The 13,028-nt window shown below is 36.6% G+C and overlaps 1 protein-coding gene across 5 annotated transcripts in view; it reads left to right on the top strand.

The window, feature by feature from the left end:
- Positions 1–10,771, top strand: part of ZDHHC14 (zinc finger DHHC-type palmitoyltransferase 14) — a 113,215-nt gene extending 102,444 nt beyond the window's left edge. For 3 of the 5 annotated variants that reach the window (XM_049801071.1, XM_049801074.1, XM_049801070.1), the window contains 2 exons: positions 351–453; positions 9,531–10,771. In XM_049801071.1, coding sequence (XP_049657028.1) covers positions 351–453; positions 9,531–9,932 — 505 coding nt within the window. In that variant the 3' untranslated portion in view covers positions 9,933–10,771. The remainder of the gene's footprint in view (positions 1–350; positions 454–9,530) is intronic. The other 2 variants (XM_049801073.1, XM_049801072.1) reach the window with 1 other exon arrangement.
- The last annotated feature ends 2,257 nt before the right edge of the window (positions 10,772–13,028 follow it).

Here is a 13,028-nt window from a genome sequence, read left to right as displayed (position 1 = left end):
AGAGTGCACTACAGAGTTTTGTAATTTGTTTTCACACCTGTGGTTTAAAACTCTTGGGTTTTGTGGTACCTGCTGGTAAGCTTCTAAATCTTTTACCTATGACAAAAATCTAGACAAGTAGCAGTACATATGACTGTGGCGGGTAGTATTACAAGGAAACAACTACCTTGCTGATGAGTAAAAATGAAGTCTTGTACTTCAGTTGAATAAAAGCGGACATTTGAAGGTATTGGCAAGGTATTAAGGTCTGTTGTATGACAGAAAACTTTCCTCTTTCTTTTTATCCAGAGGAGGTAGTTATTGATCAGAAATATCTCTAACACTTTTTCTTTATTTTGATTATTCCTTAGCTTAATTGACAGAAGAGGATTTATACAACCAGATACACCGCAATTAGCAGGACCATCAAATGGCATTACTATGTACGGGGCCACACAATCTCAGAGCAACATGGTAGGAATCATCCCATAGTGTTGTTCATCAAGATTCCTGTGAATGTTTTCCTTCTCCACTTTCATGTGAACTAATCAAGTAATAACTAACTGGATACAGCTGACACTCTGGGTGGAATGACTTGTTTATTAACAGTAAAGGAAAAAAAAAACCCAAGGCTCTTTTAAATGTTTGTTTCACACAGTGTAATAGTTGTTGCTCGTGGATTATAAAAAGAGAGGCTTTTCTACACTGTTGATTTATTGAATATACTGGCATTTTGGCTTGTACTGTTGACACCTCCTGTGTTTTGAACTGGAATATTCAAGTATCATGGACTTGCTCTGGTTCATCATTTTCCAGCTAACTGTTATTTGTATGGCACTTTCTTCATACTCTATTTCCTTCTTTGCTTGTACACTTCAGTTTTGCATAGACTAATGTGTTTTAAAAAGCAAAGATGAACAAAGAGGAGTTTCTAGGGGAGAAGTATGTTGAAGAAAGAGCAGGAGGACACTGAACTTCCAATGAACAAAAAATGGCAACTGGATTGTCACAACAAAAGCTTTTAAACATCTTTGAAGCTGTGCCAATAGTTTTTACTTTGGTTTTTTGCTGGTAGCATTGGCTATCATAATGGAAGATAAGATTTCCAGTGCCAAGAAGAAGAGAATAACTGGAAAGAGATCTTTTTCCAAAGGCAAGCATCTTACATATATGCCTACTTCTGAATTGTTATCCACATATCTTCATATTATGTGGGTTCTAAGACTTTGTCAAAGAAGCCATGAGTTATGGACGCCCTCCCTCTGCCAAAAAAGAGGCCGCCACAAGGCCTTCTGACGTAATTCAGCCTTGCTTTTGAACAAAAGAAGAAAAGACTCACTCTTCCCAGGCAGATTAGTTTTAGTGTCACTGATAAACTGGCATAAAAATTTTGCTGTAGTTCCTAAGCTGTTTTTACCTACTATTTTGAGGATTAAATAGAAGATTGGTTAGATTCCTTAATGAGAAAATGTATTACAGACACAGTATTAACTCTTAATCTTTCATGAGGTGCAATTGTGCAGAACAAGGTAATGCTCCATGCAAATTTTACTCAAAGAAAATGTAACTCTGAAGAGAAAAGGTTTTTTAAAGAGAGAGAGAGAGAGAATGAGAAAGCAAACCTTAGAAATATCCTAAAGTCTTTCAGGGATTACCCAAACTTTCTGACTCTGTCAAGGCTTCTTATTTGTGAGGATCATTAACCCACAGTAAGTCCCTGGCATTAAATTATCTTAACTTCACAAGAATTATACTTGCATTATAAAAGACACTATCATTATTACTAGATATTAATGAGAAAATCTTGTGCCAGTTTGATAGAAAATTGACTAAATTTGTCTCTAGAAATGGAGAGATCTGTTATGGTATTACTTTAAGTCAAGCAGCTAACTTTATGATTTTAGAGTTTAATACCTGTAATTATGCAAATTCTTTAAGGATTTGAACTTCTTATATCCTAGAACATCACGCTACTCTAGCTGGGAAAGGCTTGGGTTCTTTAACAGTTATCAGAGTCATGTGGAAATGTGCAGCTTTCATTCCTGAAAGTGATGTCTCAGAAAAAGCTTGGAAAAAGTAATACATCATGTTTGCTATGGAGGAATATCTTTAAGACTGTGATGCTACTTTTCTCAGGGTATTATTGCTGGTCTATGTTCAAGACCAATTGGCTTCTAGTGGCAGCTGGCTATCAGCATTAAAATTTCTCCCTTGAGCTTTGTTGCTAACTGTTAAAGACCCGCTTAGTTTCCCACTCTCTCTAGCACTATTTTCTATTCCCTGTTTAAAATCTTGCATTCTTTCCTGAGTTGTTTGAAGCATAAGAAATTATAAATTCATTTTGTGCTGGCAACAATGCAGTGGGACATAACTTTGCCTCTGATTTGTTCTTGTTTCACATCTCCCTTTTTCTGTGTTGTGAGGTCAACATTTTTACTCTTCTCAGTAGAGTCTCTGCCTACTTTAAGGTTCCCATCTCTTCTATCTCATAAAGCAGCAAACAACAAAACTGATTTCCCTATTTCACAGTTAAGATCTCAGTCTCATCCACATAACAGACTTTCTTTTTTCCTACCAAAACTAATTCACCTTACTGCTAGCTTAGTTGTTTTCAGCCATTCTGTTCAGTTACCAGATTTCCTGTTCCAATTTAAATGTAGACAGAAATAATCAAGTCATCATTCTATTTAAACCTTTTTCCCATGAAGTGACTGCCTAGTACTTTTACAGGCTTTACAGTATCTGTTTCTCTCAGCTTTCTTCCAAGTACACAATCTTAGATTTTTCTGAAGAAGTTTGGGAACAGGAGCACTGGGAACACCAGCCATTGACTTGTTCTCTGCTGAAAAGGACAGTGGAAGATTCTTGAGTGAAAGGCAATGGAGTACATTTTATGGCAGAAGTAAAACAAGGCATGTGGCATCCCATTGTCTGGTTTTTTTGGTTGGGTTTTTTTGAAGAGGAGGAATTTTTGTAAGATTCTCCTGAATCCCTCTTGCTATAAGTTCAGACACAAACATCAAGATTTCTTTTGGTGATTGATGGTTTAAATAATAGACTAGCTCAAGCCCAAGACTCCAGTGAAAGCAAGACAGTAAAGGGAAAGTGTGGAAGAAAAGGTTTCCTTTTTACCTTGTGTCGTCACTGACAAAGGTTAGGCAAAAGATGGAATATGATTCAGTCTTCCCTTCTGGAAGGTTACACGCCTCTTGGGAAAAAGCCAGCCAGAGGAATAAAATGAGAAACGCTTTCTTGGAGCTGAGGCAGGTGGACCACAAAGAACTGGCAAGCTTGAAGGGGGTGTATCTGGTACTGCAGCTTGTATTATTGTGGTTTCAGATAAGGACAGACAAAGTGAAATCCCTTGACTTAAGAGCGTGTGTAGGTCATACTCTTAGTCCATAAATACTTTTAAAAAGGCAGAGGTTTAGCCATTTATGTGTCACTATTACACTATTTTAGCAAGTTTAACACTTTTGAGTACAGGAAGTAACTTATTAGAAATCTGATGTGCAGTACACCTTTTTGTTGTGTCTCCTTGGCTTTTATTCCAGAATGCATTACATCTTCTTGTCTCTACATTGAATCTTAATGTCTAGATGTCATACTACTTAATCCATATAGCATGCTAAAATGTCTCTCCTGCCCATAGATATTAAAGGAAGATTTTAATGAGCATCTTCTCTCACACTTGTCTTCTCAATTCTTTCCCTTCCTTCTTTCCTTTCTTTCTTTCCCCTTCCCTCAAATCTTTTACTCAGTGACTTGTGTCTTTCTAAATAGAATCCTTGTGCCTCACCCAACTAGCGTCTCATCATTCTTTAAATCTTTCTGGGTTGCTTAGTATTATATTCTGCTTTCATTTATTTTAATACATCTTTTAGCATAGCATCATTTTTGCATTTAAGCTCAAAATAAATATCAGGCTAAGTTTAAACTTGCCAGACACTTGTTATCAGTGCAATACATTATCTCTTATTCAGGATACCATTTGTGGGGCACTATTTTTGTATTTAACAGTTTTTGTGGTAATTTTGCCTTTGAGACTTAGAATATTTCATATAGGAGCTATCCTACTCGTGCTAGTGACTCGGTTTGTCACAATCTCAGAAAGTCAGGGTTGTTGCTATAATCAGTGCTTCACAGATCCATACTATGATTTTATTTTTTTTCTCGATCTTATAGAAGAGCTTTTTCTCCTGTTCTCTCCTTAGTACTTCCCTTATTTTACTAGGAGCTGAAGTGGTGTTTACTTTTTTGAAGGCTGGAAGCACATGTAATTATTTTTTTCCTGGTACATTCCCAGTGTTTTTAATCTCTTTTCCAATATAATTTGAAATTAATCTGCTAAATTCATTAGCCAGTTTCTTAATATCCTTACCCATGTGACAAGCATGGTCACATGGAGATCATGATCTGTAGAGGTGGTATTTCTGAAGTATTTCTCTATTGCATTTTATTGCTGATTATTTTTACAAGCTCTTCATTAGTTTGATTGCCCAAGTATCTCTCTTCTCATTCTTAAGAATTTTTTTTTATGAAACACAATATCTCACCCACTATGAAATCATAATTTTGTCTGTATTTTATTCTTTCTCTTTAAGGTTTATTTTCTTTGTATTCTGAAAAAAGTTCTTATTTCACCATAAACCCATCAGCTACCATTACCTAGATCTGCACTTCTGTAGTACTTAGCTTTCTCTTAAAAGCCTGAGTTGGTTCTTGGGTTTTGACGTAGGGTATTTTATTATTTAGTAATCCATTATCAACAAACACAGAATGTATCTCACTCCATGCACTTTTTTTAGAGGAATTAGTTTTGTTTATTTTTACTGTTATGTCTCTAGGAATTCTCTAATGCCTTATAAAGTGATAGATTTTACTTCTATCTGCCTTTGTGTCAGGACAGGTTTATTTCTTTGTTTTTAAAAAATTCGCTTGTACTCCTGCGTATCTAGGCATCTCTTCTTCAGTGCTTAGGTGGTTCTTTGTGTGCCAAATTCCCTTATTATCAGTTCTCCCTTTCCTTTCCTTTCCCAGATGCAAATTCTTTACTTAGAAGGTTTGTTTTCTTACTGATACATACCACTTAAAATTGTAGGAACCATAATAGTGCATGCGCAACATTCATTAGCAGTGAGACATGCAGGAAAGTCCTCTCCCAAATGTTCACATCAGTATTTCTAGCACTGATCTGGAAACAGGAATCCAGCTTATCCAGGGAATATTAACTCTGAGCATCCTAGCATACTTTTTCCTTTGCTTTTCATATTCTCATTATTAGGAGTAAGTATTTCTATCATGACAGTAAAAGGATCAGCAAGAACAGGAGCCCCACTTCGCTGGGAGTTTTACAAGTGTGTTTCCTTCTCTATTTACTGTCATACTTCACAAGTATAATTTATCATTGCCTGAAATGTAGCTTAGGGCTCTTATTGAGTCAACATGATCACAGTCAAGGTTGATAGAAGTTTTTCATTAAAGCATTTTACTTCATTGTTAAAATGGGTTAAGGGCACATGCAGTAAATCAACTTCAGCAGTTTGCTTTGGGTTAAGTTTTAGAAGAAATTCTTTTGATTGCACATATTTACTGCATTTTTGTTCACATCGCAGAGCACTATCGGAGCACATGAACTAGATATCTTTCAGAAGGTGTGCTCCCGGAATGCACCCAGCGTGCTCTAACCATTCACGGACATTCAGTCCATAAAAACAAACAGTAGCTAGTCTGAAGTAAAATCCCTGGGACAGATATAGTTTCCCCTTTGGCTTCAGAAGTGTTTCTCTTCATAGATTACTCCTGATGCACTGTACTACTTGTTAGTGAAGCCATTGACTTGGTGGGGTTTGTGGCTCGGTTGTTGCACAGTATCTGCAATACCATGATTTTGCATGTGAAATCCTACAGCTGTTGGGAACAGTTATACAGCTCCATCCCTCCACTCTTTACCCATCTATTGTATCCGTCTACTATGGTATTTCAGCATCCTTTCTGTTACTTATAGAACTATCATTCAGTGCTGTCAGTCTCATCCGAACTTCTTGTTTGTACTTTATTCAGAGATGCTGAGATAATTCAACCTGCTTTTCTCCATCTTCTGAGAACTGTAACAATTCTTTAATGTTACTAGTGTTTAGAAAATTTTTAACAAAGTTAATTCAAAATTCAAAGTAAATTATCTCTGGCTTCGGCATTTGAAATGTGAAAAATATATTGCCATGTACAACAACTATGTTAACGTGTGTTTTGTGTAGCTTAGAAGAAAATAAGATTTTCTTCAGAAAAAAAAAAAGAAAAAATTGTTTCCTTAGTTGTTTGTATTTATTGTTTGTGAAATAAACACAGAATTTTAGGTTTTGTCTAATTTGCTTTAATTTGTGCCTTTTGATGTGAAAATAAATACAGAGATGGCTAAAAAATTCTATGCACATATGTAATTGAACTGCTGTACTTGTAGAACTTATTAAACTTGTCTTACCTTCAGAATCTGCTGTTCCTCTGAAACAGTGGAAATTGTAAGTGGGAAAGAAAATCAGTAGATCTGAAGTAAGAAGGTACTGGTGGAATAATTTCTACAGTAGATTTTTTAGCTATTTAGATTTCAGTGCTTGGCTTCCTTTTTTGTTACAATTATAGGCTTTTTTTATTTCATTTGAAATGCTGGCGTTGAATAATTCATGTGATTAATAGCTGTTAAGACTTTTGGCCCTACATTTCATTTAGTTGAGAGTGAAATATGGAATCAAGGAAAAGCCACCATGCCAGCCCTATAAACAAATCTGATATTCTTGTTTAGTTTTGTGTTGGCTGTTTAGACTCAAGAATGGTCTACCTCTATAGTACATGTTGTTTTTATCAGGTGTTTTTGAGAGCTTCATTGAACACATCTACCTTTTCTAGTATAGACCCCACTCTAGTTCACTTTTCAAAACTGTTGACAGCCTGTATTTTCCTAAGATATTTCATGTTGATCACTGTTAAATAGAACAAAAAAAAGAAAACCTGAAATGTATCTGAATAAAAGGAGAGGCTTTAGGGAACTCAGAAGTGCATGAAAATGAAGGAGAGATGTACAGCACCTGGAAAAGTTTTATAACACTTTAATAGAGCTTTATGAGGCTACTTTCCCTTTTCAATATTGATTCAGTTGAAATGCACTAGAGTTCAGTAAGAAGAAAATTAATTCAGGCTATACAACGAGTTCAAGTAAATTACCTTCAGCTAATTTAAAGCTGTGTACTTGTATTGCCTGGAACACATTAATGATTTCCTTTTGAAGATCAGTGCTGAGGCTTCACAAAAGCAGTAAGTCAGCTGCTAACACTGTTTGTTTTCAGTGTACCCCAGTGGTTATAGGCATTCCTTTGTTATGTAACATGCTCTTTGGCTACCACTTTTCAGATAAGATGGATTTTGTTGGTCTTCCTGAAGTTTGAAAATTGATTTAGCAGATTTTTAAGGTCTGCATAGTAAGGCTGGTTGAAAGGCTGTAGTTTAATTGAAATAAGCAGGTGTGAATCAAGACTGAGTTATTCACACTGAATTACTAATTGAAAGCTTGACTTTAAAAGATGCTGACAGTTTTCTTCTTAGTAAGGTACTTACACAAGGTTTTGGCTTTATTCCTGTGAGTAATCCCTCTGAAATGATGTGGGACCACTTCAGTTGTTTGGCAGAGGCTTTTCATCATTTTGTGGGGGAAAAAATTGCTTCCAACATATATGAACTCAATTTACGTAACAGGAAGTTGGTGCATTTATCTTTCTGAAAGTGTGTGTGTTGGAAAATATGTAACTGAGTAAGGATCGGACTTCAGCCTGTCAAAAAGTAGTTGGTCTAGACACGTTTAAAATACTGCCTCTCTACTGTGACCAAGTAGTCTGCTTGCACGCTTTCTGCATGTAATGTGTGTGCATCAATCATTAAGCTATTCAGTGGTGGAATTGGAGGACTTGATAATATCAGAGAAAGCATTCATAGTGATGGTTTTCATCTACACTAAAGGAAGCAAAAGTCTCTGTGAGTTTGCATAGAGTATATCACAGTGGCTTATTAAACTCAAATGGGCATTTTAGGGAATTGCTGTAATGTTAGTAGCAGTGGTTATGATCGGGAATATCTTGAACAGATATTGGATTTGTAATGTCTTTCAGTAATTTGATAATAGATCAAAGAAGTCAGTCATAAAGCAGAACATATTGCTTTAACAGAATCCTTGAAATAACAACAGTGAATAGGCATGTCTTACCTCTGGATATGTTTCTTTTTATTCTGCTTGCTTGCTTTCAAATTTTCTTAGCTGCATTGGATATAGAGTTGTATTCATTGACTGTAGTGTTTCTCTTGCACAGCAGAACAGTAATATGGCAAATGAATATAAGAGGATTTTTAAAATCTCTAGGTGTTATAACTGATCAGGCTATGAATTAAATATATATTGTCCTTGGAAGCTCTCAAAAATCATGCCAGTTTGTGTTAAAGAAACTTAATTTGGCAGTAGGTATACTACCCACTTAGCTAGCTGGACATTATTGAAACACCTGCCTGTCTTGTCATCTCAAGGAATGAATGATAATTTTGTATAAACTGTTCTTAGGAATGTTGTAGAGCAAAAGCATTCCCGGTAATACTCACTGAACTTAATTGGATTTATATAATTCTGAATTTGGCTTGTTATTGTGAAAGTGCTTGCCAGAAAACTTGTGTTTTGTACCTTGATTCTTCACATTGTCAAATTAATCAAGAAACAGCCTAAAAATCATGAAAGTTGTTATCAAATTAATGCATCTGCAGTGCTGCCTAATTTCTATACATCCTCTAGAGTATTGCGAATAATGTTGCGAATATTCTCTAGAGTGTATATATAATGTATTAAATGGGGTGGGGGTGGGGGGGGGAATTTTTGCTCGTAGAGGCTGTATTGTCAACTATATCTCTATAAAATCACCTGCATCAAAGGAATTCTTGTTCTGGAAATCTTCTGTAGCACCTTAATTCCTACATGGGAAGACCAATTTTAAAAAGACAGTTGCCTAGCGTTTTTGAATTTGGAAAGAAGCTTAGATTATGCTTTTAGGCCTGTGTCCGAACTGCTAGCTACTCTAGGGTAGAATGAGTAGCGTGGAAGTGATTCACCTCACCTGGAACTGGAGAGGTTTTGAGGTGCCTGATGCAGTTAGTTACACATGGACTGTGCAGCTAGGCTTTCCAAATGGCTTCTAACAAGAATAAGCAAAGCATTTGAATTACAGTACTCACAAAATATTATATTAAAGGTTACCAAAACCCTCAAGTGAACACGAAATGTTTATCATAATTTACTTCAATAATAATATGAAGCACTGGCTCAGTTATGCATGCTTTTTTTTTTTTTTTCCCCTGGGCAGCATGCAGTGGGATTTTTGGTTGGCTAACCATGGAATGATACTAATGGCTTTCTTTTTTTTCTCTTCACATCCCATTCTTTTCCATACCTTTTTGTCCATTTTCTCCCTTTTTTTCTCTGTTTTGTTTGCCTTATATGATTTTGACATCCTTCCATTCTACAGTGTGACCAAGATCAGTGCATTCAGAGCACTAAATTCGTTTTGCAGGCTGCTGCCACCCCCCTGCTACAGAGTGAGCCAAGCATAACTAGTGAAGAGCTACCTTTACCAGGAAAGACTACTATCAGTGGGCCTTGTGCAACTCTAACTCTAGGGCAACCAACACCACCATCTTCTATGCCAAATCTCACATCAGATACAGGTTTGACAGACATGATACCATTAAAAGAGGAACACGAAGGTCATCAGTTTCTCACTCCTGAAGAAGCTCCGTCACCCCCTGGGATGCTGCCAAGTGGAAGTCCTATTACACACAGCCATACAATGCACATCCTGAGTCTAGCCAGCCAGGATTCACTGCATGAAGACTCAGTACGTGGTCTCGTGAAGCTTAGCTCAGTTTGAACAGCTTTTTTGAACATTGCACCATTTCTTGGTGTCTATACAAATCTCTACTTAACAGGAATGACACTGCAGTACCACTTAAAGACTTCGTAACATGCCTATAATGGAAACTTTAACATGTAATGGAGTCTACTAAAAAGACAAGTTATTTTTTCAATGGAGTTATGGCATTTTTTTGATCAGATTGTTAATGGTTATGCTTTGATGGTGACTGCATTTTATTTTTAAACAAAACCAGAAACGGTCAATAATCTTGTTTCCTGAAGCTTGGGGTACAGCAAGTTGGAAGTCAGCCTGTTACAAACACCATGTACAGTACAAAAGAGAGAGATTCTTGGATGTAAGTGTCATGCTCTGTGTTCTATGCTCTTGTAATACCCACTTGTTAAGGCTTACCACACTTGTGGCCAGAATGATCTGCACTTACATGTTATGCTACTAATATTTGAGATAGAAAATTACCATTCCATTTGTTAATACAAAAAGACTGCAGATATGGATTTGCATGCCACGCTACAGTATGTGTTACAGTGGTGTTGGTATTAAGAGAAAGTGCTGCTTTTTTATTTGTGACTTTCAAAGTGCTGTTTCATTTAAAGACAGTGCAACAAACAAATTAATGGACTATATTATTTTTTCAATTTATTAAAATTTATTTTAAATTAATCAGTGGTGCCTAGAAGATGGAGAATTACTGATTTGATCATGTTGCATATCATTTAACCTTTTGTTTAAGTGTTTAGAGTGAAGTATTGTGTTGTGCCATACCACGAGATTCTTCCACTCCCTAATGTGATACAATTACCTGTGGACCTCCAATAAAATGACATCCTCTATTTCTTGGACATGTGTACAGTTATCCTTGCACAGTTTTCCTGGGATAAGAGGGGGAAATCATGACTTGTTGACATAGTTTGTAAAGATTTGACTGGAATATGTTTACATAATGAAACTAGAGCTGTGGAGGAAAAGCTGGTTACAATTGCTTCAGCATCTTTTATGGTTTTGTTTGAGATGTGTATTTGTTCCCATAAGAAGTCTTTATTTGGAAACAGCAGAGTGAGCCTCTGCTTGGACTGTAATTCTGTGTTCCTTATCATATGGCTAAAGGGTGAGGGGCTTAAGATTCAAGACAAAGGCAGCTTAGTGAAGTAATCTTAAACGGGTAACAATTGACTGTAGCCACCCCCGGCCATCATCCTTCATTTGTATTTGTCCTTTATTATTTTAGATGGAAGTCTTGATTTCATAGAATATCCTTCTATGCTTTTTTTTATTTATTTATTTAAGTAAAGGACAACTAAAAGGTTAAAGAGATTTTTATAATTTTTCATGACAGCTGAGAAGGTTTAATAGCTTTATTACTGTATTTACCATGCTTTTTTAGGATGTGGAACCTGGATTCTTCTTTTCTCAGGACAAACTAAGTGCAGAATGTACTTCATCTGATGTTCTGTGGCATGAAAGTGTTCACCAGTTAAGAAATGTGACAGTTCTGTATTGTTCACCATGGTCATTGACTGACACCAAACTAAAAATCTTTTTGTTTTTACTTCCATTGTTGAAATTGAGGACAAGCAGCCTGCAGAAAAGAGTCACCCATGCTATTGAAGCATCAGACAAGATACTGACAAAAACCATACTCCTCTAAGACTTCATAAGAAATCTGTTTGTATAATTGATGATGCTAGCTTTGACCTAATTCAGCATGTAGAACATAGCAACGCTTTCTGTCTATAACTGCCGTAATGAGTCCACCAAAGAACCTCTGGCAGACAAGTCTGTCCCAGCTATTGGAGCCACCCTCCCAGCATTTTCCTGAAGCTGGGACAGTCTCCAGTTCTTTCTACCAGCCAGACTGTAGTGACTGACATGTATGTCCCAGTTGGCTAGTCTCCCAAAAAGCCCCAAGTATCAGCACTTATTTCTGTGTCTGCTCTTGAAGAAGAGTCAGTGATGCTCATCTTCTTGATTTCATCATTCCATGATGTGGCATCTCATGTATGAAGGCATGAACATCTGCATTAAAGCAGGTAACGGGCTGAGGGCTGGAGAGACGGGTCACATAGACCTGGGTAAAGAATCCCAGCTTTGAGTTTGTGGAGCAGTACTTGACTGACATTGTATCATAGGTGTCTGTGGGTAGTTAACTGTGGATGCATTCATTGCTACACAGAAGGACAAGTCAAATAATTTTAATGTCGTATCAAAACTTTCCAGTTGTAGCAGTAATGATGAGGAACACTATTTTAAGGAAATTGTTCTTTTTAAGTCTCCCTGAAATACTCGAGAGATTTTATGCTTCCAAGAATACCAACGTCGTGACAGCATTTGTATGTCATTGCCACGAGGGAGTGGTGCAGAAAGCTGCACTTCAGCTCCGTGCACACAATGAAATTAGTGTCAGTTTTAACATGAAACAGAAGGGATAAGGATAGGATGAGAGTCTTTATGCTGTTTTCCTTGTGCTCATGCTTTTCACCACATTTTTTGAACCTTCTTTTTTGTCTATAAGTGAGGTGTAAGAATTACCTAACAAATTAGAACCAGATGTGCTACTTCAAACAGATCTGCTAGCTATGTACTTGTTCAGGTGACTTTTTTTTTCTCCTTTTAGTTTTTAAGATGACAACCTTGGTTTTTTTAACACGCTGCCTATGTTTTTAAGTTTGGCATTTGAGAATAAATTAAATACTTTGAATATGTCTATCTCTATATCACCCTTATTTTAAGTCTGTTTTCCTTCCCATCTCAGTCTTTAAATGGTGACATCTCTAATCTCCCTGACACCACTGCCTTGTGAGGACATCTGCTGGAAGATTTCGGAACTAAGTCACCCATATGGTGTGGGTAATTGCAGTCTTTGATTGACAGCAGGCAGTGATTTAACAGCAGGTTGATCGAAGAGGTACTTCTAACAGGGTTTTTGGTCCGTTCCCCTCACCTCCATCAGAGCTGTCTTCAGTTGTGGGCGCTCACTTCGTTGGAACTTGTATATATATCTGGAATGAGTCAGCAAAGTAACTATTCATCACCTACTCTACAGATTTATTTTTTTTTATTTTTTTTTTTTACTTTGAACTGTGATTACAGACC

The sequence above is a fragment of the Accipiter gentilis genome, chromosome 5 (genome assembly GCF_929443795.1).
Source record: "Accipiter gentilis chromosome 5, bAccGen1.1, whole genome shotgun sequence".
Lineage (NCBI taxonomy): Eukaryota > Metazoa > Chordata > Aves > Accipitriformes > Accipitridae > Astur > Astur gentilis.
This window is presented reverse-complemented; position numbering and strand designations above follow the sequence as displayed.